General features: G+C 39.2%; 1 protein-coding gene across 2 annotated transcripts in view; it reads right to left on the bottom strand.

The window, feature by feature from the left end:
- The window catches only part of adamts6 (ADAM metallopeptidase with thrombospondin type 1 motif 6), a 106,345-nt gene extending 80,634 nt beyond the window's left edge, over positions 1-25,711 (bottom strand). The window contains exons 1-9 of one of the 2 annotated variants that reach the window (XM_015391413.1): positions 25,621-25,711; positions 22,512-22,915; positions 22,045-22,409; positions 15,945-16,119; positions 13,068-13,291; positions 12,861-12,944; positions 8,742-8,887; positions 4,594-4,637; positions 235-340 (exon numbers count right to left, since the gene is read on the bottom strand). In XM_015391413.1, the coding sequence (XP_015246899.1) occupies positions 235-340; positions 4,594-4,637; positions 8,742-8,887; positions 12,861-12,944; positions 13,068-13,291; positions 15,945-16,119; positions 22,045-22,409; positions 22,512-22,602 (1,235 nt within the window). In that variant the 5' untranslated portion in view covers positions 22,603-22,915; positions 25,621-25,711. Of the gene's footprint in view, positions 1-234; positions 341-4,593; positions 4,638-8,741; positions 8,888-12,860; positions 12,945-13,067; positions 13,292-15,944; positions 16,120-22,044; positions 22,410-22,511; positions 22,916-25,572 lie in introns of both variants that reach the window. The other variant, XM_015391412.1, reaches the window with a different exon arrangement.
- Between the last annotated feature and the right edge of the window lie 1,248 nt (positions 25,712-26,959).

Below are 26,959 nucleotides of genomic sequence, written 5' to 3'. Positions count from 1 at the left end.
ATTATCATATTTTGTTTCTCTAAAAGAATGATCAAGATAAATGTGCAAATTTAGCAAAATTGTTTAAATAAATACCATTATTTCTTTCATTTTTTTCAGTTTAGAGCCAACCGGTCTGATGCTATAAGTCACAATCTTCATTTCATCTGATCTGTGTGCATCTTGCATCAAGGAATAACATCAAACCTAATGCTTCTTTTTAGCACCTTGAAGTAAAAAAGCCTTAACACTCACTTGTGGCCTATCTCGTGTGCAATGGTGAACGCCGAGCCAAGGCCGATGTCTTCGTTGATGCTGCAGCTTCTCTCCGGCTCACACATTCCAGCTACTGAGGCCAAGCCTGCAGATCCATACATGCCACACAGGCATACAAACACAGGGTCAAGGAAGAGCATTGTCAGGGGTTACGCCCATATAAAAACAAAAACAACAACAACAAAAAACTGAGATTTTAGATCAAACAAAAAACATAGATTCAAGATGGCGATTTTAGCTTGAAATCATATGAGTGACTGAATTTTCTGAAAATGACTCCAGAAAAGGACAGGGCATGGATTTGGACATACAAGTTAGTGCCTACACTGCCAGCCTAGTTAGGGAATGCTAAAACCCCTCACTAATGGAGCGCCCCAGCAGAAACCTGTCTGACAATATCTCTTTTTTCCCCCATCGGGGGGTTAAGGTGAAAATCCAGGTGTCGGAGGTCCTTTATTCTCCTAAAGCCTGGCAGGTCAGATAAAGAGACCCGCTGGCAATTCTTCACAGATTACATCTACCTGCCTGAAAGGGGATCATATAACACCACAAAGCAGGTGTGTGTGTCTGTTGGAGAGTGTGTGAGTTCTTGTGTAAAGGCTCACTTTGACTAAAGCATGAACATAGCTTTACCATATGTGTGTATTTTTTATTAAGTAGCTCTGTGCTGTGACCATAGCACCTTCTCTGGCGTGATTTAAAAAGCTGGACACTTATTTGTTGTCAAGAAAATTTGCAAGCTAAAGATTAAGGAGCCATACTTCTGCAAGACGGGACACAGAGGAATATTTAATTTAATTGATTGAGGGTCAGCTACATGGAGTAATTTTTCAAAATAGTTTGTTGGTTTTTGTTGTTTTCTGTTGTTGCTTTATTTATAGCTCCCAATTGGTGGTACAACCTTAAATGTGAATGTTTTGAAGGAGATTTTATTAAATAGGTCTTTTCTAGTACAAAACCAGGAGGTGGACACCAAATGTTAATCCTTTTTTCACATTTTTTAAGAACTAAAAACAATCGAAAAAATTGAGCCATGCATTTTTGGACAGGGCTGGACTGGGCATTGGGCATACAGGGCATATGCCAGGTGGGCTGCACACATTGTCATCAAAAATGTATTTATCATGGCTATCTTCAATATTTTTTCAATTTTCAAAATGATGATCAAGTCACAGGGATTTAAAAATAAATTTCCATCAAAAAAAATCAGTAAAGCATTTTTTTTTTGTTTTTTTTTTGTAAGAATATATTATTTTGTGTATTTTACATTATCAGATATTTGCCAACAACTTTATGTTTGCTTTATTACATTTAAACTAGGGATACATTGTATGATCTTTTCAATCGTTGCATGCAGCTACGGCTCAAACTGTACGACAAAACCGTGGGGTTTAAAAGTTCACCGCTCACCGTGTATGTTCTAACTGCTAACACTGTACGTCCAAAAATCACATGTCAGACTCAGCGCCGAGAGATGGCGCTGGTTGGACTCGTCAATCTGGAAGAAGAACAACTCCCTTGTTTGCACATGAACGGGGCTCGAGGTTCTGGTAAATGGGCTCATAGCTCTGCTTTAATAGCAGGGTTGGCCCACAAAAACCTCACGAGGGCCAACTGGATTGCAAACATGTTTGATTTTCTCCCGACCTTAAGATTCCTTTTTGGCCAATCGAAACAATTCTCGCACGACTGGAGAATTGGCCCAAAAAGGGAAGAAAAATTTTATAGTGGGCAAATAAATGTTGATCATTTACTTAATATCTAAGTGTCCTTTTAATCAAATTGTTTTTTCCTTCGCTTGAGTTATTTCACAACATATTTATTGTTAGGAATCCAGTTTGTGTGGCTTGTGTTTTTGTTTGTTTTTCCCTCCACCACCAGGTGGCGCCTGGTTTCCAGTTAGCCTTCTCAAACACCTGCGGATGGTTGCCTCTCGGCAGGAAGTCATCCTGCAAACTGGATTTTTTTTGGACCTTCTCCCCCTGGAAGGATTGTCTGAGTGTCAAACTGAGCTGAGGATTCAAACAGGTGGTTTGGATCAACTTTTCCCCAAGGATTGTTCGGGCTTCACACTGAGCAGGGGATTCATCTCCACAAAAAAACATTCAATTACCATCGGAAATCTAAGTTGCAGTCAGCTCCTCCGTTCTTCAAGGAAACACCTCAACCTGGATAAACCCTGTCCGCCCTCCAACGAGCAAATCAATTACTAGAACAACCCACACCGGCTGGATTCAAAGAAAGACACCTTTTCTGGAAACGTAAGTCCTGTTGCCTTTATTCCCTTTAACAAATTGAAACACAAATTTCCCAACAATCAGTTGCCTTTGCAGTTGCTGATTAAACTCCATCTTTAGGTAGTCTAACTAGTATAAACCCATGTGTTCTTTGAATGCCTCAAATCTTAAATAGACAACATTATTGAAGAAAAGACAACATGAAGCCCAGGGACCAAAGCATCTAAAGCATCTTAACCATCTCATAAAACAGCTTTTTTCATGAGGAGCATGGTGACCTTGGAGGAACTGCAGAGGTCTGCAGCTCAAAAAGCCAAATCTCTCCACACATAACCATCTGCTGTCTTCTTCAAAAACATATCCTTTATGAACGAATAGACAAGAAGGAAGCTTAGGTCGGTTAAAGACCATAATAAGGTTTGGTTTGTCCCCTCCTTGCAATGGACACAGCAAACATGTTTTAAGAAGCTAAACACTGGGTAATTCTAGAAAGAAACCTGCAGGTGATGGGATCAGGCGTGACACTGGAGCACAGGTTAACTTTCCAAAAGGAGAACAAACCAAAACTTCAGGAGTTTCCATGGATTTGATCAAATGATAGTCATGTCTATGAAGCGAATAGTCAAGGTCCATACCTACATATATTGGAGAATTTGTTTAAAAATTTGATTTGGCTGAATTTTCTCCATCCAATCTGGATGCCGATGAGCAAAACCTACAGAGACTTACCCTAAAATGGGGGTAAGCCTTAAAACTAAGATGTTCATCCATTAAACCTTTACAATTTGATCCTACTTTCTGTTGGTCTTTAACATAGAAAACTAATGGAATACAATAAGATTTCCTGATCTTAGATTGAATAAAACAAAAAGGTGAATAATAAAGGATGTAAATGATACTAAAGTTAGTTTAGTTGTGAGGACAACATGGCTGACATCTTGGATCAGTTATAAACTCTCTTTCACATTTTAGAGTAGTGCCAAACAGAGCTCCCTACTTAAGGTGGCTTGGCTTTAGTATCCTCTGCCCTAAGAGGCTAAAACAAGAATAGACACGCAAGTCAGGAGGCTACTGGAACCATTACTGCAGGAAAAGAGGGAGCCTGGAGGTGAAGAAAGGAGGAGGTGAGGGAGGGAAAGGAAGGAGTGTGGCTACTCTGCGATTAGTTGTGGGGTTGGGGAGGGGTGGGGGTGTTGAGTGGAAACCCACACTGCATTGAAAGCTGTTTTCTTAACACCAGGGCGTACTGTGCATTATCTCCAGCCCCGTGATTACTCAGCGACCCTAAAGGTCTGCCCCAATCTGACCTCTGAGCATGATCCTCGACGAGGAGAGGGAGGTGGGGAAGAGGGGAGGGGGACGGTGAGGAAGCCAAGCAGATGCTTGGGCAAATAAAGCGACCGGGGGAATGTGACGAATGCGGTCAATCTGTCAAAGCCCCCCCTAAGGTCACAATAATACCTCAGAGATATACTGCGGAGCCTGCAGGGCCTTAACCATGATAAGACGGGAAGAGATGGACGGGGAGCAGGTTTGAGATGGATCTAAAGTAGCAGTTTCTACCACTGCTTGGTGTCCTTTCTCACCCAACACCCCCATATCAGCCAAAACTTGGTTATCATCCCCTTTATCTCCCTCCTTCATTCTCTAACGCTCCCTGTAATTGTCCTTTTCCCCTTCTATGTTCATTTCAGCTCCACCTCCTTGTCTCACAGTATATCACCCCTTTCTTTCACCCCTCCCCACCCTACGCTAAAGCCGCCAGTGGAATTGTAAACACCTTAAACAAACGAAGGTTAGAGCCGAAGGACAGACAGAATGGTTTTATAAACCCGAGCCCTGAGAGACGTTGACCACAGGTTCGGGGCTCCAAGCCTCAGCCAACAAGCGGGGGGCCGTCAAGGAGCTGTAATAACGCAAAATGAAAACATCCTTCTCATTATGTCTCACAGGAGCCGTCTGGAGTTCCTCTAAAGGAGACAGAAAGTTGCTAAATAAGGTTTGTCTGAGGACACACTGAAGGCTGAACGGGAAAAATTAACACCTTTCTAACCAGATTAGGTGATCAACAGTGTTGGTGAGAAACGTACGATCCACTCACCTAAAGTCCCACAGGGTTTGTTCTTGTAGGTGCAGATATCGTACCTAAAGAAAGAGGATAGAGACACAAATATTAGCATTAATTGAGCCCTTTTCTTTACCATCTACACAGCTTTTCCTCCACTGGCTGTCGGCCATTCCATTCTTTCTCTGTTTAATCACACAGTCTGGCCAGATATAATCTCAGCCTTTACTATAACAATGGTGAAGTCATGACAGGTTTTCTTCTAGAAAAACACCTGGTTGCCTCCTCAGTCCACTGCTTGAGCTCTTAACAAACTTAACTACAGCGCTAAAACACAAAGTTGGAAAAGTAGAAAGGCTTTGTTTAGGCCTTGTCCCTGCCGGTAACTTCAGATGGAGGTAATCCAATAAAGCAGAAGAACACTCAAAGCCGCTCTGCTGTAGCGACACATCATACATTTCAAACAAAGCATCTAATCATTGCTGAAGCTTTTAATCTATTAGATTCAAGGGCACCGATAATTAAATTTCATTATCCTTCTTCTCCTCTGTCCTCTTCTCTTTTTTCCCCGAATGAGGTGCAGTCTCATTCATGACATCTATTTGTTTAATGCAATTATCTAAATTTTTTACTTTTTCCTGGAACTTAAAACTCAGATATCCAACTGGGTGAAAAACTATATCATGATAGGGACCGACCGGCAAACAGGAATACTGTACAGCTTCTTTTACACTGAAATTAGCGGGTTAACATGGGATTTCCCAACACGGGTTGACCCGCCAACAATTGCCATTTGGCGCCCTTGCCATTGGCAAAAAAAAAACTGGGTCTGACCTCCCGCTGGCAAGCTGCATGGCCTCCATCCAGCCAATGCTGCGTGTCTGACATCATCACTCTGAGTCGGCTTTTATGATGTCAGCAGTGCGACAGAAATCAGGAAAGTAAACAATCAAGAGCAACATGGAAGAGAACCAGGCTGTAGTCATTGGGCTTTGTTGTTTCATTCTTTTGTCCCTCTGAATCTCTATCTCCTTGGGTCACTTTCAATAAGCAGGTTTCTGAAAACTCTATGGATTCTAAACCTGAAATACGGTAAGTAAAACTCTTGAGGTTTCCATTTCACAAAGAGAGTTTACTGAGTGTTTACTGTTTGCTTTCTGTTGCCACAGTAACATTCTACCCAGAGCTAACCTGGGTAGCAGCAGGTTTTGTTCAGTAAACAAAAAAAAAAAAGAATAATTACCTAGTTCCGTTAGACATATTAGGTTTCAAAAACAAACATAGCATGTCCGATTGACGAGGATCTTATTAAGGAAAGATCTGCTTTAATTCACAGAGAATGTAATATTTATAGGGAAATTTGGTTTTTTTTAACATGAGCATCATGCGGATCGTTCTTTTTTTAAGGCACACGAACAACTACTGAAATTATTTTCAGATTAAACATAAATAGATTAATTAATTCCATGGGGGGGGGGCTGATAACTGGCAATAATGCCCATTTATTAGGATGATAACATCCAAAGTGGCTGCAAATAGCCACTTAGATTTACTGTGCGATGGAAGACAGAATCTACATGAGGAGGAACTCCATGAGATGATGAACAGGTCCTATCTAATAAAACAAAGTTTTTAGACTTCAGTTTCAACATACTACGGAAAGCTAGTAGTAGTAAGCTAGTTTTGATATGCATTAATTTTGACTGAATATACTGATATCTGGAAAAAAGCCCAAGTTAAAATTACCATTTCACACAAAATGACTCTCTTCACATCTAGAATACATACTATGTATGTCGAAAAATTAAATATAGATCTCCATATTTCTGTTGTTATTGGTCATTATTTGTATTATCTTAACTATCAAGTAATTTATTTTAGATATCATAAATGTATATTCAGTCAAGCTGATAAAGTTTGAATGATCACTTAAAATGTGTTAACATTTCTAGATGTATAAAACTTATTTCTAACTGTTACAACTTTCTGCTGTAAAAATGGAATTTAGAACCTTTATTATTACAGTTCCCACTGTGAATATGATTTTGACCAGAAAGAATCCTATTTTAGTGATCTAAAAATGGAACAACACAGGGGAGAGTTTCTTTAATTAATGTTAAAATGGCCTGTCATAGACCAATTCGTATAAACCTACGCATTAACTTGAGCAGCAATTTTCTCCTACGCTATTTTCCTCTCCTTTGCAGCTGTAGCACTGTTTCTTTGCCTTTTAAATGAATTCTGCATGTTGTCATGGTGACTTGTTGAATCTGGGCTCCACTGATAATGGCTTTTCATACTTGTTATGCACGTGCTCAACTCTAATTGGATCTACTTAGAGTTGATTGAACTAATTCACAGCAGCCGTTGTAAAATCGAAAACTCTGAGTTCCTGACTTTAGGCTAGAGTTTGGGGATTGGAATCTGAGTTTGTTAAACCTGCTTACTGAAATACAACCCATTGTTGCGCCATATTATTGAATGTTAACAGAGTAAGTTTTGACTCGTTAGATCAGACACGACTGGCGCGGTGCGTTGACGTCCATAGTTTGAGCTCAATGGTATCATGTAAATTAGCGGGTCAACTCGGATCTGATGTTCCCACCCTATGCTGATTGGGGCCGAGTCGTTTGAAGGTGATTTTAACACGGGTCGCTTGCCGAGTTGTTTGACCTGGGTCAGTGAGCTATTCGCTCCACCACTATAAGATTGTTCCCAGATTTAAACTGGTTTTTCAGCCGGTGGCAATGTTGGATTAGAGTCACTTTGTTTGAGATAAGTAAAAAAAAATCTTACAGTAAAAAAGGTGAAAATTTAAAATGATTGTTACTCCTGTGATGGTTTTGTACGTAGCTCATTGTGTCATACATCGCTAACAGTTAAACACATTTTGAAAAGTACATCATGTCTGATCGCAGGTTGAAAGCATCTGTGACATTTTTGTGTTTTCACAAACACATTCCTCTAATCCCACTACAGCTCTAACCGTTTGCGACCAATCCAAAACGGATGTAAACATTTTATGTATATTACATTAGCACACTTGGCTCTCGTAGCTGCCCAATTATTTAACATCACATTGATATTTCAATAGTATTTTCATGAAAATTAAATAATTATTTTTGTGATTTTGGTCTTCTTCTATGTTTTACGCTACTGTTTAATCTGTTCACTCCCAAAAATGCCCTTTTATCTAGAAGAAGTTACTTCTGGTTAAATAAGACATACCGCAGATGGAATGATAAAGGAGAAAGCAGAGTTGGAGCGCCCAAATTCATCTCTAAAATCCTAATACATCAGATGTGAATTCACTTAATGAACCACAGCAAACATAAAGGATTTCTAGATTTCCACCATAGATGGTTCCATGATGGTTCCACTCCTTCAGACATCAACTGCCGACCAGATGTTGAGGGCCAGCTCTTTGCTCACAGGCTGGAACAGATCCATTCTACTGCGTTTTACTAAATCAATGTTTTGAAATCAAAATTTCCCCCTTTATTCATGCATTGAATCAAACTATCTGACACTGTCAGTTGAATGTTTTGGTCTTTAAAGCTTCAAAGCTCCTTAAAACACAGTCAAATAGACATCTTTAAACGTTGGATCCTGCAACTCTGTTTACAGACGGCTATACCAAGTTCAGCTGAAACCAATAACTCCAAGTAAAAGAGCCTGGAGTATATCAAGTGACAAAAAAACCTGAGAGCATTCACAAAAATGGAATTACTGTTTTGCACAGAAACAAAAAGTCATAAATACTAGCTTTATGTCCTGTCAATCAAATCCTTTTTCCCCAGAGAAAACCAGTTGGAGGATACACTTTCTAGTTGCTTGGTTACATGGCCAAAACACTTCTGGTTACAATGAAACCTTTTCCAGGTAATGTCAGAGTTTTGCTGTTTTATGCTAACAGCCTTGACATAAATTGCAGGGTGACAGGTACAGTATGTCTGTAAAAGCACAATTTATTTCCAGAACTGAGCTTTTTTCTTTGACACGCAGGTATATACCGTGTGGACGTGAACCAGATCGAAGCAGTAGTGAATAGCTGCTGGCGGCTGCTGAATAACCTGCAACCCATTTGCTCAAAATGAGAAAATTACAATGAATCAAACGCTGGATCGTTAAACTGGCATTAAGCAAAATGTGCTGCGTAGTCGTAGCTGTGAGCCAATTCTTACCGGGTGATTAGGACAGCATTGTCGTGATGAGCCATTCCATTCTCTGGAATACTGTTCCCACTGCGGTGATGAGACAGGATGGACTTTTGCCACTTACAGAAACTGTCCAGAGACTTGTCAGCATGATGATTAATTTCCAGGTTTGGCTGAGAGAGACACACATGCAATACAGTGCAACATGAAGCAGTTGTATACGGCCAAGTGATACATACAGTACAATACAGTACAAACCTTTTCTCATCAGTGCAACATCAACTTGTTTCAGACTGAAATCTGTCTTAGCACAAAACATTAGTTTTTAGTTTGGCAGATGATTTATTTCTAATAATTCTAATGCTGTTTGTGGTCTCTCTGCCACAAACTCCACAGCCAAGCTGTTCACCATGTTGTAAATGATGGGAATAGTTACTTTGAAGTTATTTATTTGAATTTATAAGGTCACAGCAAGGTATGTGGCCTAAATAAATAATAAATGAATAACAAGCAATCTGATCAGGAGTTATAATATATAATTTTCGAAGAAGGCCTGAATTTGGAGGGAATTTTATTCCATTATTGTTGTCAGCAAATAGCATGTTTTGTAACTGGAAATTTAACGAATGTGATCCAGAACTTAAACTTTGAAAGAAAAAAAACATCCTGATCAAAAAAGGTTTTGTGTGACTTTGCGGTTTTGTTAGATTTATTTTTTCTATTTTTTTTCTTAATTTCTTTTAATTTTTTTCTAATTTAAAAAAAAACTTTATGTTTTTCCTAAAAATATCTTCAAAATTGCCTCTTTTTTTATACTTAAAACCTAATTTGATAAGCAGACTGGAACCTCAGTCTAAAACAGTTCAGCATCGATGCATCTCTATAAGCCTGTTGTTGTTCTGATGAAAATTAAAAACAGAGATCATATCTCTCCTATCCTGGCTTCTCTTAATTGGCTTGCTGTTAAATAAAGAATAGAATTTAAAATCCTCCTTTTCTCATATAAAGCCTTAAATGGCCAAGCTCCATCTGATATCAGAGATCTGATTGTTCCTTATGTCCCTAACAGAGCACTTTGCTCTCAATCTGCAGGTTTACTAGTGGTTCCTAGAATTTCTAAAAGTAGAATGGGAGGCAGATCTTTTAGTTCTCAGGCTCCTCTCCTGTAAAACCAACGACCAGTCTTAGTCCGTGAGGCAGACACCCTGTCTACTTTTAAGGCTAGGCTTAAAACTTTCCTTTTTGATAACGCTTATAGTTAGAGTGACTCAGGTTATCCTGAGCTATCTCTATTGTTATGCTGCTATAGGCTTAGACTGCTGGAGGACATAGGGACCCCTATTTCGTCATTCTGCTTCATTCTATCTCTATTCTCTGACTCTGCAAAAGCTGTTAGTTCAATCTCTAACGTTTCAGTTTCGGTTCAGCTGTGACGCCATCCTGGAGAGAGGTATCGGCTGTGCTGCTGCTATCAACACCTTTGTTTATAGATGTTGGAGATTGGCCTGTTTTTCAGTGTAGTCCCTTTTCTCTGATTATGACTGGCTAGATTTGCTCTCTTCGTTCTTTCGGGTGGGGGCTGGCTAGGAGCTCTTCTGCCTGGCTGTGTGTTTCCTGGACAGAAGTAACTTTACAGTTACTTCTGCTTCTGTCTCCTTGAACCCCAGTCGTCCTCGGCAGATGGCCGCTCACACTGAGCCTGATTCTGCTGGTTTCTTCGTGTTAAAAGGGAGTTTTTCCTCTCCACTTTCACTGCAAGCATACTTAGTGTGAGGGATTGCTCATTGTATCGTTGGAGCGGATCTCACTGGGAACACTCAGTGTATCCTGGACTATGGAGGACCAGGAGACTCATAGCCATTTAAAATTTAACTCATACAATTACTTATCCAATTTGGAAAATTAATTAATTATTTTTTTAATGGAAATAACCAGTTCCATGGTTACATCTGAGGAGCAACTGTGATTGGTTTAACTGGTTTTCAGAGTGCTCAGGGAACAGAAAAGGTTGCTATAGATGGTAAAGGAAGAAGAAAATGCAACTGCATAAAGAATTTGAAACTGCTAGGTGAAAAAGAAAATGGAAATGTTATAAGGAAGGTTGCATAATCAAATGTATAAATTGTAGTTTTTAAATATCCATTTAGAAATAGGATATAAACATACATCTTTTAAATGCAGTATTTAATGGTGGAATAATTAATACAATTTACAAATCCTATTTATTAATTCAACTTAAATGAAAAGTTAGAAAATGATTTTCATTTTGGATTTCTATTTCAGTGAGTGAANGGCTCAGGTTATCCTGAGCTATCTCTATAGTTATGCTGTTATAGACTTAGACTTCTGGAGGACATAGGGACCCCTATTTCATCATTCTGCTTCATTCTATCTCTATTCTCCGACTCTGCAGAAGCTGTTAGTTCAATCACTAATGCTCTCTCTGCTTTTTCTCATGGTGGCGTTGCCTCCTCTCTTCCGGTTTGGCTGTGACGCCATCCTAGAGAGAGGTATCGGCTGTGCTGCTGCTATATAAACCTTTTCTCTGATTGTGACTGGCTAGATGTGCTTTCTTCGTCCTCTGGGGTGGGGGCTGGCTCGGAGCTTGTCTGCCTGGCAGTGAGTTTCCTGGAGGACAAAGAGAGCACATCTAGCCTCTCCTTGGATCCCCAGTTGGCCTCAGCAGATGGCCGCTCACACTGAGCCTAATTCTGCTGGTTTCTTACTGTTAAAAGACAGTTTTTCCTCTCCATTGTCACTACAAGCATACTTAGTATGAAGGATTGCATTCGAGTCAATGAGTCGATGCAATCAACTGGTTTTCCTTAGATAGAAAACGTTGAATCAATTTGACTGTAAGATCTGGTTGAACTGTAAAGTGCCTTGAGATGACATGTGTTGTGAATTGGCGCTATAGAAATAAACTGAAATGGAATTGCCTAATTTCATTCCCAACACTGCTGCTGTATCATATTCTATGCTCTGTTGCATTGTATCATGCTGTACCAATTATGTTGTACTATATTCTACTGCACTGTATGAAATTATAGATATTGATTTTTACCCTGCTAATGATTTACATTTTTATTTACAAACATTTGCCTCTGAAAACTCGTGAAGCTCTATACTTTATCATTGTTGGATATGGAGACTTTCATTGTATCGTTGGAGCGGATCTCAGCAGTCACTGGGAACACTCAGTGTATCCTGGACTATGGAGTCATAGCCATTTCAAATTTAACATTTAAATCATACAATTACATATTCAATTTGGAAAATTTATTAATTTGAAACTGCTAGGTGAAAAAGAAACTGGAAATTTTAAAAGGAAGGTTGCATAATCAAATGTATAAATTGTAGTTTTAAATATCCATTTAAAAATAGGATATAAAGATAAAGTTTTTAAGCGCAGTATTTAATGGTGGATTAATTAATACAATTTACAAATCCTATTTATTAATTCAACTTAAATGAAAAGTTAGAAAATGATTTTCATTTTGGATTTCTATTTCAGTGAGTGAAATGTTAAATTTGAAACAGCTGTTTTTCTTCATCAATGATTGTTTTGGTTCTCCATGCTAGACAAGCATACCCAAGCTTTCCAAGCTGGCTCCACAGACACTCATCTGTTGCGTGTTAAATTGTAACAAAATTGACTAATATGGCTTTAAAAAAAAAATGTTATCAATGTTATAAATTTGTTTTGAAATAACAGGAAATTAATCAGTGATGAAGTGTTCGTTCAATAACTAAAATTAATAAAAGAAGCTGTAGAATGTCGTTTTCTTTCATTTATCAATCTAAATCATTTAGATTCAGGTGAGAATGCTGATATTTTTACTTTGATGCTGCAAAAACAGCTTCCAATGCCCTATTTGAAAAGGCAGGTGTTTTTTCCATCAGACATTCGGTATGAATGTGCATCTAAAATCTTTAATCGAGCCTCCCTGAGGTACACAGCCTTCATGTGAAGCAGTGTCCATATGGTGGGTAGTCCATCTTCTCTCTGCCTCTTTAGCCATGGCAGTCACATAAAAATATGGCTGCCCACTAATGCCAAGACCATCAGTTGTGCACTCACTCCAGGCAAAAGATTTTGAAAAAGTGAATGATTAATGCATAAAAAAAAGAGAGACATCAACTTACCTGATCTTCAGTAAGAACAATTAGACGGGTCACAATAATGTTCACAACATTTCCCAGGCTGGAATCACGGTACAGTTTGGCAACCTGACCTCCAGAAAAGAAGGAAAGACATAAAGTCAGATGTCTTAGCCCCATGAGTCTATAAATCCCTCTCTAAACGCAGACATCTGCGGCGTGTTAAGAAGCAAAAAGCAGGACCAAACTTACAATATTCATCACAGACAAGATGTAGTGCTCAATGTCTTTGCGGCCGTGGTAGCCGACCATCATCTTATCGGCAACCACGAGCGTCTCCACGAAGCGCTCAGAGCTGACCGACCTCCTCTGCCTGTGCGTGCCTTTCGACTGCTCGCTGACGTTTTGAGGGACAGGGGACAAGTGAACAGGGGAGGGTGTTCCAAATTGGCAAGGTACGTTGCTTTTCATGAGGTCTGTGAATGACAGGTAGGCAGGGTGCTTAAAGAAGTCATGAAAATAATGACATATTGTCATAGAGAAGGGCTGGTTGCTGTATGATAGAGGCAGATCGGGAATGCTCCCCTTTGAACTTTCCAGCATTTGTTTTATGATCCAGATGCTCTAAGAAAAGCTTTGACACCGTACATGTTAGAACAAGTCAATGACCATTGTTCCTGTTTCCTTTGCCTAAGTAGAAAAGTATCCAGATGGGCATTTTTCGCTTTTTGCTATTTCTGCACAGATAGCATTTTTTGTTTCAACCTGAATTAATACATTTTTTCTGTTTTAAGGGTTAATTTTTTACCTGAAAAACCACATTTAAAAACGACCAATAGTACTTGACAAATGTCTTAGACTTTATGTAGATTTTATGTGATAAAACTAGATATACATTTTCACCAAATATTTTTAAATGTGTAACTAGTATTTGTATTTAGTTTTTTTCCTTTTTTTAGGAATTTCCTAAATAAATTCCAGCAATACCAGATGTCAACTGAAGATCCCAAACTCGGGGGAAGTTAATCTCTCTATAAAGCAAAAAACACACATCACTGAAGAAGTTGCAAAACGGTTCGAAGTTGGGTTTGATTTTAGTAAATCCCACCTCTTTTTTTTCTCCTTGTTGCGACCAGTAACGTTAGCAAGTATGCAGTGTTGGCCTAGTGGGTTAGAGCAGTGTGCTTGTGTCCTGACAAGGTTGCAAGTGCCCGGTTTGATCCCCACATCCTCCACTCTGGGTTCATGAGCAAAACCCTTAACCCCACACTGCTCAATTGGTGCCACACAATGGCAGCTCACTGCTGCCCAACGAGATTGGTTAAGTACAGAGGTGAATTTCTCCAATGTTAGATCAATAAAGTTCAATTAGCAAAGCATCTACAGGTTAATTGCTGGTTTCTTCCAGTGAAGTCATTTAAAAAAAAACTTAGTTTAAGAAAGTAATTTGCTCTGACAGCTGTAGCCATATGCTCTAAAATTATTCTTAAATTTGGAACTCCATATCAATTAGGCTTACATTAGCTTCACTATTTATACTGGGGAAAGTGAGGCTTGAATGCACTGGCTAGCAGCTGGCTAGCTCAAGTGGTAAGTCACCCATCCTGCAAACAGGAAGCCTGGGTTGGTATCCCAGCTGGGGGGAAGGAGCTACCAGTGTGGGTCCTTAGGCAAGACCCTTCACTCTAATGCCTGCTTTGAGGACCGGCGCCAAGTAGTTAGGGTATTGTGCTTGGAATCTGAGTTCAAGCCCCACTCCCACAGACTGGCAATCTGGGGCCCTGAGCAAGACCCTTAACCTCCACACTGCACCCCGGGTGCTGCATTATGGCAGCCCACTGCTCCCCAAGGGGAAGGGTTACTCTGTACTTGTGACAGTGTAATATCAAACACTGGTAAAACAAACACTGGTGGCAATTAGACAGAAAAGGTGTGATTTCCTGAAAACAAAAAACCAATCACAGGCAATTTATTTTCCCAGTTGGTCCCATCTTCAAAGAAAAGTTAACATGAATACACAGAAACAGTTCCACACTAGAGAAGGAGATAATCTACAGGAGCATAGGATAAAAAGCAAGAGGAGCATGAAGTCGTTGTAATATATTGGAGCCTCATGGTAATTAATTTATACACATAGCCAGTTCACAGAAAGTAGTTTACATGTGTGTGTTTAAAAAAAAAATGCTTATATCTGTAATTATCGTGCGTGCGTCTGTTTAGCAGAATTCTGAATTTATACCCTTGGCAACTACTGCAGAATTTCAAAGCTAATTTGTTAAGCCATGTACTTTATGTATTGAATGTTTATGGATAATTGGCATAAAAAAGCCCCTGGCAGTCGCTCTTGTAGTCTCCAAGGTGACACAGCAAACATGAGGGAGATGGTGCTTAGAACCATGCTGAATATTCTGACTTATATACAAAAAGCTACAGGTGGTAATTACACTGAATCTGGTTGGACCTGATTAATGGAAGGAGATGCTATAAGACTTGAATGAGGTGGAGGTTCTAACCCTAAATCTATGTAAGGAGACTTGAAAGCTGATGTTCGCAAGCCCTCACCATCCAATTTGACTGAGCCTGATGTGTTTTGGAAAGAAGAATGGGTAAAAACTTCAGCCATTGGTAGAGCTGGTAGGGACATACCCCAAAGAGGTAATTTACATCTGCAAGTACAGTTAAAGATGGGAGCAAAGTAGAAAGCTAGTTTTAGTGGATTCATACAATAAGTGCACACTTTCAAGTTTACATTTTTAAAACTCTTTGAAACTGTTTTATTTTGATTTCCCCTCAGAATCATATCATACTTTGAGTTAGTCTGTCACACAACATCCACAATTATGAAGATTAAAAGTTGTGGTTACAATGTGACAAAATGTGAAATACTAAGGGTTTTGTAAGACCCTGTATGCAATGAATGGGCTTTTGTGAAAAATAAAGCAACACTTAGTCCTCCAGGTTGAAAGGTGACTACCGCAGGAACTCGTTTGGCTCAAAAGAGGTCCAGTTATGTCTACCAGAACCTGGGCCTAGTACCAAACCAGCACTTCCTCTAATCTACTATGTATAGACCTTCCTTTGCGTCAGCTCCACCCACACAGAATCCAACCCAGATGGAGGTTCACCAACCTGAAATGCCACAGCTGAACTCCTGGCTTTGCTCTTGCGGTGAGGGGATGGCAGACGTTTTATAAATAACATGTTGCTGAGCTCCTTCCAGGTTCCATTCACTGGAGGTGGTGGAGGAAGTGTTCTTTAAAGGCTCTATTAAATACTGTTCTTCCTCCGTTGTTATGACACCATGCTTGTTGGAGAAGAAAATGACAGTACGAAACAGGTTAGAAACCGCAAAAAAAAATCATGTTAAATTAATAATCTGAGTACAAAGGTGCAAGATATAACCAGCTTAGTGTTAAGAGGCAAAATATTGAAAATTTGCAAGTCTGTCTCTGTTCAGAAAAATCCTATCTGCTTAATTATTGTGCAAAGATGAAAGTAAAAGTTGTGACACAGAAGATGAAAAGCAGATGTTTGGATGCGGCAGGAAGTTTTGAAATCATATCTTAATAAATTTGGCACCATATGTCAAACCCTGGCAAATTGATTGCCTTCCAGTCTAATACCTACCTTGCCAGAGTACAAATGATTCTTTGTATTAGAAAGTAGTTTGTGTTCATACGGTTGCTAGGCAATTTTAAGGCACTTTCAAAATACACCTAAATGGAAAATGCTCATCTGGCATTCTTCCACTAATTGGTTTGGAGTGAATTGCTTGCTGAGAACTGTCATCACATGGAGGGGATGTTTTCTCTCCACTGCAAAGGCCCCAAAACACCAAAGATTGTAGGAAAATGTACAGTGCCTTCTTTTAAAATATAAGACAGAGCCCAATATTAAGTTGTTAAATTACAATTCTGTTTAATGGCAAGAATATTTCCTTATGCAAAGGTACACAGAGTTTACTATTTCTCTCTCCTTAGTGAATTTTACAATTTTCTGTGTACAATCTTATATAGTGGCTTGTGGATAACTATTCCCTCATTTTTTCACATTAACAAACAACAATATTTTGTATTGGGATGTTATCTGATTGATCAAATTTCTAAAAGTAGAATGGGGGTAGATATTGTAGTTATCAGGGTTCTCTCCTTTGGAACCAACTACCAGATTTATTTTGTGAGGCGGACCCCTTGCCTACTTTAAGACCAGGCTTAAAACGATCATTTTTGATAAAGCTTAACCTAAGAGTGGCTCACGTAAACTATCTCTATGCTGCTATGGGCTTATGCTGCTGGAGGACATAGGGACATTTTTCTTCACTCTGCTACATTTTACATCTTTTCTCCAATTCCACATTAATTCTCACTTTAATTTCTATCTTTTGTTCTCTCCTGATCATTGTAGCTTCATGTGACCTGGTTCTGTTTGGCTTTAATGTCATACTGGAAGGATGCATCAGCTGGGCTGTTGTTGTCAACCACTTCCATTATATATATGTGGCCTCCATGTCTCACTCTGTTTTTAGCAGGATTGTGATCTGATCTTAGGAGGAGTTGCGGCCTAGTGGGCATAGAGCTTGGAATCCTGAGGTTGTGAGTCCAAAACCAACTCCCACAGACTGCCACCCTGGGTGTCTGAGCAAGACCCTTAACCCCCAATTGTGCCCCACAAGAGCAGCCCACTGCTCCCAAGGGGGTGGGTTAAATGCAGAGGTTAGTTTCTCCAATGTGACATCAATAAAGTTAAATTATTATTATCTGACCAGTTAACCTCTTTCACATTTTTACAATATATAGGTGAAAAATTGTTGACCCCATGCACCCTTTAACTGCCAGATTAGGTGTTTCTTTGTGTTGGTCTATCACTTGAAATTCAGAGAAAATTAAAAACGTTAAGGAGCTTTTCTTCATGGCACGGCAGGGTGAAAAGCATCATGTCGATTCAGATGAAAAGTAATTCACAGAGAAGAAATTATGGAGCTTCAGTATTGCTGACAATAACACCAAAGCAGGGGTGCTCGCATCCAACTGAGTCTGTTTTGCCCTCTGCCCCAAAATATATTTATGTACTTGCATATGTTTATTTTAACAGATGAATGTTGTCCCTTAAAGCATCTGAAACAGCCCATTGTCTTCCTGGTCTCTTGTCTCATTTCCTTTTACCTTTCCATGTTTCACAAAAGAAAGCAGTGTGTTTAAGCTGTTGTTTGAGATTGGTTACCCTCAATGCGTGCCTTCAATCTATTAATTTATTGTGAAAACCGCCATTAAAGTGACAAAAAAAAGGTTTACACATTTTAAAACCAAAAGTAAACTGATTTTTACTACAAAAAAAAAAAAATAAGTTAAGTTAAATGCAATATGAAGTTAGAAAAGTCTGATTCTTCTGGAAATCTCCTTTTCCTGCACAAAAAAATACTGAACTCACACAAGTGGTACAAAGAACACACCATCAAATACCTGAGTGTCCTTTTATAACCTAAACTTCAAAAATTTGACAACAGCAGTTTTAAGAGTTTACGATAAAACTGATTTTCAAGTGGTTGCTAGTTTGACATGTTATGAAAATGTAATATGTACTGTTTTAAGCTCCAATGATGTCATTTTATACTATTCAAATCTGTTATATTAAGTGTTCTCTAATGTAATTTCTAGTATTTCCCTTTAAAGAGTGTTTCACATATATATATTATTTGCAAATATTTAGTTAAACTTAGGGATCTCAAACAATCAATTATTCTGAGGCAACATTGAAGCATTGTTTTCTTTTTTCAATAGCTTTTGTGGAGCATATAGTGCAAGAAGCCCCTCAGTTTGGATTTATAGCAAGAAAAAAAAAGCTGCCTTGGCTGCGTAAAACCCACAATAAAAGCAATTCAACACATAACACACTCATGAAGAAACACGCTCGATGCACAGGTTTTACAAGTGTGTGATGTCAGCTTCTCATACCGTCCAGACAGCTGATTACATTAAAGCACAGACACAGTTTTTGTCCATTTTTGGTGCTGGAGGGGAAAAAAAGAGCAAACACTAATTCAATTTATGATACTCAGCGCAAGTCCTGCCAACACATTTGGCCACATGTTTGCTCCCCATGAGTCTAGTTGCCAATAAGAAGCTGGGCCCTTTCTTCCTTCTTTAGAGTTACTCGAAGCACGGAGGGATAGCAGCTATTAAAACCACGTCCAGCTCCTTGATTAGCAAGGAGACGCTGGACAGTCACAGTCTCTGGATGACTAAAAGCCCAGACACAATAATTAGGCACTTTATTAGCGCTTCTAAGATTTATTTTACAGTGCCTTGCATAACTATTAATATCCCTTGATTTATTATTGTTATTTTTTTTTTTTTTACAATTTTCTAACAAGAAAACCAAAAACTCTAAATTATTTCATTAGGATTTTATGTGAAAGATTAACACAAAATTTTGCATTGTTGTAACGGAAGAAAGAAAAGCAGTTAGTTTTAAAAAAAAGCAAATAGAATACAATTAAATACGACTGAATAGAACAGAATCTTATCGTCATATTTTGTATTGTCTGAGCTTTTGTGCTTTTATGACCTAGGGGCCTTTTATATCATAAACAGAAAGTTAAAATAACAATTTGAATTAAAAAAATACTATTTAGTCCTCAATTATTTATATGCAACTCAAATTATTTTCTTTAATCGAATAAGAAGTTAGTTTTTAAAGGAACGGGGTGGGTGGCTTTCAAAAGGTAATAAAACTGTTATAAAAGGATCATCCATGTGAAGATTATACATTTCTCTGGTTTACTGATTTGCAAAATCTAATGACCTCTAGAATGTTTTAGTCTGGCTCTGCCTTGAAAATGACCCAAATATTAAAACTCAGCCAATCTTTTGTAAGTAAATAAAATAATCATCAAAAAATTGTTTTTGAAATGCTTTGAAACACTATTTCTATTTTTATCATTTCTTCACAATATCTATTGCAAAATCCTTAAACCATTTTTACAGTTTCTGAACATCTTTTTTGTATTTTTCCACTAATTCTTTGACAACGTTCGTTGCTAATTAGCAGTATTTGTAAGAAGTGGAAAGGCTTCATTGCCATGCCCCTAATCCTAGAGTCTCTAACAGACTGTGACTGGGCCTTTTACTAAATGTTAAAGTTACAGCCAATCATTAAAACAAAGACATGCCATTAAAACTAAAAGCCTTATTAAACCTGTAAATCCCTTTATTGTCCCACAATGGGGAAATTCTCTCTCTGCCTTTAACCCATCCCCTTGGGGAACAGTGGGCTGCCACTGTGCAGAGCCAGGGGAGCAATGTGGGGGTAAGTGTTTTGCTCAGGTACCCAGAATGGAGGCTGAGGGGTTACTTGCAACCTTCTCACACTGCTCTAATCCAATAGGCCAACACTTGCAGGGGTATAAAAGGGGTATGATTAATTTTGGACCTGTCTGTACTTTAGCATCAACAGCATCCAGTGCAGCTTGTGGCTCCCATGCAAACTACCTAGTAAAGAATCAGGGTTATTAAGTTATCTTAAAAGGACAATATAATAACTATAATTCGTTTCCATTCAATATGCGTTATCATCAATGAAACATGCTTAAACAAACTGTTTTCTGTTTTTTTTGTTTTTTTTATATAAACCTCTTGCTTCAATATTGAAGAAACTAATTACGCCTGCTATCAGTCTTGGTAGCAGTGAAGGTAAATGTTATAAGTGGATGCATTTGATTCACCAAAATACTCATAACTCATATTATTTGTGATATTTTAACTGGTGCTCAGCAGCTTACGGTGATATTTTTGGCATATTTTACTAAGTGTGTGCTTTCATGCCTCTGTTATTCCCCCAAATCAACAAATAATAATTAATTTTAAAACCCTCACGACATGCTCTTTGAGTCAGCTCTCTTACGTTTTAGTCCATTACAGAAAATAAGAGACCTGACTAGTTCCTAAAGGAAAGGGTTAGGGTCATATAAAAGCAACATTTTCGACATACATGCAAAATGGAGGACAATAAAGTCTGAACACACCTTCCTTGTGGTGGCAGCATCATGCTACAGGGACAATTCCCTTCAGGAGGTTTAAAGAGGCTGGAAAGGTCTAATGAGATGATGGGAGGAAAATAAAAGGTAATCCTGGAAGGATGTGGATGTATCTCTAAAGGTACATTCACAACGAATGAGGTGAACTGTTCCAGAGCTATTTCTACAGGTTTTATACACGAATGAGGAACTCTTATTTAATGCTTTATAATGCTCTTTTAATGCTCTTAGAAATAATATTAATGGCATCAACAAGTACCCATTACTCTCATATAAATATATATATATATAAACACATCAGAATCCTTTTCACCGGAGTCATTTTCACAGTCGACAGGCTGCAGACATGTCACGAATTCCTCGTTTTCTAGCCACTTTTGTTAAAATTAGCATTTTCCCCATTCTCTAGCCTTTCCTGCGCTTTTTTTTACGAACCCTTTCCGGAAGCAGTCCCGCGCAAACATATGGAACCAGTTATATCTGATATAATATATCTGACAAAATAGTTTTTATATCTTTTTTTTTTTTTTAGTAAAGCATTTTAAATGCCACGATAATCACATTTAATGAATTTTAATGCCAATTAAGGCCTTAATAAAAAAAAAAAATTAATGGCTTTTAATTATTTTTAATGACCCGCGGAAACCCTGTTCTATGCAAGGATGCTTTAAGGAGGGAATATAAAGTTGGGGATACAAAGAACACATTTTGAGGAAAGTGAATGGAGCTGAAATATGGTAAAAAAAAAGTAGCCTGAATGATTTGCTGATCTGAGCCAAGAACTCCACTGATTGGAGTTGTTTTTGCCCTAAAACCTTAATGAAACAAATTGAAAAATTTGCTCAAAAAGCACTTAAGCTTTTGCAAGGCAAAGTTAAACTAAGAGTTTGCATTTGGCTGAGACACATGAGCTGAATATGACATCTAGAGAAATTTGATCTCAGCTGCTGAGGTGTCACATTCTCAGATCACTGAAATTGTTAGATTTTTCTTCTTAAGCATGACCTCACTCTAATCTACCAGAAGATTGAGAGTGCCAAGTGGAAGGAAGCCAAGACAAGCAGTCAGATCTTCTCGGCTGAGCAGCCGATATGCATGTGTGAGTTGTCTGATATTTATATGAGGGTTTGAGGGGATTGGTGTGAATCGTCATGTACCTTATCACAAACCTGTCCCTCAGAGGTGGGTTCTACTCACCAGGCCTTTGCAGTTGCTGAGCGCCACTCTGGTTGTGCTGTGCTGGTTTTGCAGGAATCCAACATAGTGACAGTTATCAACCACATTATGACGCCACTCTGGCCCTTCTTTACCCCAGTACTCCACTGTGAAATGTTTTGACACCAAGTTGGGGTTAAGTGTCAGGTTTAAGTGAAAGTGCTTCCCGTACGCTGACAATCTGTAAAAGATCCGAGACTCTGAGGGATCTACTGCGGTGTCCCCCAGAGCACGTCTCCGACGGCCCGGCCGCTGGTGCTTCACAGCGTAACTCAGGAAGTTCCCATTCTCATCCACCCGCACCGGGACTGTCAGCTGGTAGTGCTCCAGGTAAGACATGAACTCCTCTTTCACAGGAACACCGGAAATGAGAAGAAGAGAAGAAAGGATAAGTCAGCAGGTTTTGATAGAAGCTTTAAGCCATTTTTTACAATTTGTTCCAGTCATACCTTGAGAGCTGTGCGAAAGTCTTTGAAATTCAGAAGCAGCCATCACCACAAGGCTCAGAGTCCAAGTCATTATCTTCCACAAAATTTCCATAATTCAGGGAAGGATGTGACATGGGGTGAGGGGAGGGGGTGCTGCAGCTGGGTTAAAAGCACAAAGTCAGTCTGATCCCACGCCGTAACAGGTTCATTGTTTCTCTTCTTCACTAAAACACTCCCCGCCTACGCTCCGCTGCTCATCCAGGTCTCAGAGTTTCCCTGAAGGTGAGTCCATCCACATCGCAGGGGCCTCTGAATGCATGTCAGCAGCTGGCATAAAAACACCTCCGTTCTCCATCAGTTTCAGTTGGAAGTTTAAATCAGAAACTCTGCCTGGGAAACCTGTCCCAGCTGATCCATCTGCACTCCTGTGAAGAATATTAAACTGTTTTTAACAATTGCTTTTCAACTTGTTCTTCCTCATATAGTCCATAGAAGCTAATTGCTGCTATAGTCTTAGGCTGCTAGAAGACATAGGGACAACTTTTCATCATTCTGCCTCGGTACTGCCTCAGTACTAAGTGTTGTATCTCTTTTTTTCCAATTCTGCGGTATTTGTTAGTGTTAGTGCAACCCATAACTTCTTGTTCTCTACGCTTTTTCTCATGATGGTAGCTTCATCTGGAATGTTACTATTTGGCTGTGATACCAGTCTGGAGAGAAATATCAGCTGGGGTGCTGCCATCAACACCTTGGCTTGTTTTTCAGTACTTAGTGTTGTATCTCTCCTAGAAATAGCTGTGGGTTCAAGTTTTACTGTTACTAACTATATGTGCTCCATTTCATCACTTTGGCAATAAGATTGGCTCAAAGCTTGTCTGCTTAACTGTTTCTTTCCTTATTTCCCTGTCAGGGCCACCTATGCAGCTAGTTTACTATTACCATTTCTAACATAGAAAGCAATTATAGATCAGGGCTTCTTTGTTCCTTTGGTGTGTCTTCCCCTGTCTCCTTGAACCCCAGTCGGCCTCGGCAGATGGCTGCTCACACTAAGCCTGGTTCTGCTGGAGGTTTCTTCCTGTTAGAAGGGAGTTTTTCCTCTCCACTATGGCTGCATGCATGCTTATTGTGAGGGATTGCTAAAGAGTCAAACTTAACAACACAAACTAATACCTAGTGTTGCCACATGCTCATCCAAAAGTAGTTAGGCAAAAGAATTCTGCAAAGCCAACAACTCAATTCATTCAGATGCCTCTCCTTAGATAGAAAAAGTTTAACCTGACTGTATGATTGGATTGAATTGTCTCTATAAATACATTAAGATGATATGGTTTTGTAAATTGGCCCCATGTAATTAAACTTAATTTAACTGAATTGAATGAATACCCCAAAACAAATCAATTAAATCTAAATATAGACAAAAATCACTTGAATATTGAAAAGATTCAACCACTGTGTGCTATGATCCAAATTGATATAGGCCTGTTCAGTAGAGTCCTTAAGGTAACTGCATGAGCCGGCAAGTGGAAAGTTAGAGGTTCATTTCTAGCTGTTTAAGTATCCTTGGGCAAGAACATTACTATGCCTACATATCTGCATGTAGGTGAATTAATGTCTTAATATAAGTGGGGACACATTTCTAAAAGTGCAATTTAGTCAGCTATCCACTGGTTAGGTTACCTTAGCAAACAATCAGCCCCATGGAGAACACAGCAGATAAGTCAGAGAAAAAGATAGTCAGAAGCTTGGTTAATACACATAGCCTATCTAACAGCTCATACAAATAATGACTCATATGACAATGTAAAATCCTAAGCAAAACGACTAAGCAAAACTGCACAGAGAGGCTACTGCAACATCTTAGCCATATATAGGAGGAGCTGCAATTATCCTGAGCTCAAGTTGAAAATACTCTGAAAATCTGGCCTTGAGAGGTAAAAAGGAAAGTGTTGTTAAATCGATTATATAAGCAGCCCTGTGGGTTGTCAAATACCCTATGGATGACGCATCAGTTATGTGGAAGAAGGCTGAAATTGGTTTAAAAAGAGGTTGAATATCAAATGCTGCCTATTAACCTGGTCACATTGTGAAGCAAGGTGGTGGGGACATCATGCTGTGGGATGCTGATTGGGGGGAATGGGAGTAGAGTTGGACCCTTCACAAAAGGACCATTAATAATCAGCAAGACCAATAATGGGGTGCCTACCTCACTGGAGCTCTCCATGTAAACTGATCAGCCTAATCATTTAAGCCTTACGATATGGGCGAAATATTTGGTCTAAATGTCTGAAGATTGTAACTTTAAGCAAAAGAAGGTTCCTCAAAAAAATAAAAAATAAAATAACGTATCTGTACCCTTTACTAGAGACTTTATCCTTTTTTGCAGATGTTTTTTAAGTTAACAAAAAAAAAAAAAAAACTGCGGCTAAATGAATGAAAATATATTTCAGTTTAAAAAGGTCCGATTATGCATTTCGGTTTTATACCTCGATGACAGTGGGACTACAAACGTGTTGAAAGGCAGCGTGAATCTTAAAGTCTGCATCCTCATTTTTGAAATTTCTCTTTGCTCTTACAAGTTCACGTGATAATCTGTGATAAAGCGTGGAAAGTGGGCTTAAAGTGACTCCAGAACCATAGCGGACAGCCGGGCTTTGCGTGTATTTCCCCAGCTGTGGAGCTCAAGCGCTCCAGACAGACAGCGCAACCTACTTGGCCGCTCTGACCCAGACAGCTGGCAGCCGGCCCGCATGCATTACACCGGTACCTCAATGCAACCCTCCGGGAGCCCCTGCAAATCAAAATACACCGCAGGCTTTATTATTGTTATTATCCTTGTTGCATGCAACGTGGAGCTCTTTAACTTTTTGCGCGATAATCTGCAAACTTAGTAACGGTGCGTAAAACCTGACTTGAAGTGCGCATTTTTATTTAATTCTATTTTGTATTATTTTGCCTCCATGCAACATGCAAAGAAGCTTTCTTTTAAACTCGCATTGCCTCAAATAAGCTGAAGCTGCAGCGCAAACTCAGTCTGTGGGGATTTAACTGCACGCACAGATAAACTCAGCGCTAAGATACCGACCTGATCTCAGCAGACACTGAGATGTAAGAAGTGTTGGGCGAGATTTACCATGCTCATCTTCATTGTCAGCTCCAGTCCAAGCGTGCAAAGTGAGGCTTAGCAAAAAAAAAAAAAAAAAAAAAAAAAAAAAAAAAAAAAAAAAGTTCTCTGCAACCTTTTAAGTTCCACACACAAACCTCCTCCACTGTGCTCTTCTCATCTCCTTTTTGAACTCTGCCATCCTCTGGATTTACAGTGAGTTCTCCCCCCCATCCTCCCACCCCAGCCTGGACACCCTAGCAGCAGTATCTCAGCCCCAGACACTGAAAAAAAACAAAACAAAAAAAAAAAACTCTTATTCAGCTTTTCAGAGTACTGGACTTCCTCCAGTAGAGGGGTCCATTTGAAGTCTATCTGCCCTCTTTTATAATCTGGACTGTATGTTTGATGCTTTGTGGCTCAGCGTAGCTCTGAAAGCTTGGATAGAGGAGGGAGGGGAAAAAAGGTGCATCAAACAGCAGCTAAAGTTGTGCTGGGAGCTGCTGCTCCTCACAGCGCAGCAGAGCAGAGGAGAGGGTATGTCCAGGAAGGCTTCAAATTGGCTGCTTTTGCAGGGGAGGGTGACGTCAGTGCAGATGTGCCTCTCTTCCATCAGCTGTGCGCATGTCTATCAGTGCTTAGAAGCCCCCAAAACAATTAGCATACTGTAAAAAAGAAAACTCCACACACACTCACACACACATGAATATATATATAGTAAAATACAGATGTATCCAAACCAAATTGGCCCTTTGATTAAGATTAAATGCCTATGGTAGATATATCTTATTTGAAACATTGGAGGGTGTTCAAGCAAGTAAATCCTAATGATGGTGATGTCACATCATCTCCAATTAATTTCGGTCCATACTCTGAATATAGCGCCATCCAATTTATCTTCTGTTTGATTCAGAGGGAGAGCAGCTTATGTGGTTTGGATATTTGTCATCATACGTAATAGAAGTGTACTAAAGTTTAAAGTCATAAGCTGATAGAAGGGAACTCCCCCCAAGGGTCCCTATTAAGTGCCTTGAGATGACATGTATTGAGAACTGGCTCTACATAAATAAACTGTATTGAAATGCATTTGAACAGAGTTCACTTCTTCATCCATTACATCATCCAAGTCACACTACTACTGAGATGTACACCTTACAAAAAGTAAGGAAGGTGTACATCTCTTTTTTTTTTTTTTATCATAATGACATTGCTTAAAGTCAAACTTTTAAGCTTTGCCCTTGACCAATGTCAGTGAGATCTATTGTGTAGTGTTTTAGTGAAGAAGACACCAACCAAGACCAAGGAGTACAAAGACAAGGGCAAAACCTTGGGAGGCCAAAACCATTATAAAACCAAGACCTTTAGAAGC

The sequence above is a fragment of the Cyprinodon variegatus genome, unplaced genomic scaffold (assembly GCF_000732505.1).
Source record: "Cyprinodon variegatus isolate N-32 unplaced genomic scaffold, C_variegatus-1.0 Scaffold540, whole genome shotgun sequence".
Classification (NCBI taxonomy): domain Eukaryota; kingdom Metazoa; phylum Chordata; class Actinopteri; order Cyprinodontiformes; family Cyprinodontidae; genus Cyprinodon; species Cyprinodon variegatus.
The sequence above is the reverse complement of the archived record's forward strand: the minus strand, read 5'-3'. Positions and strand labels throughout refer to the sequence as shown.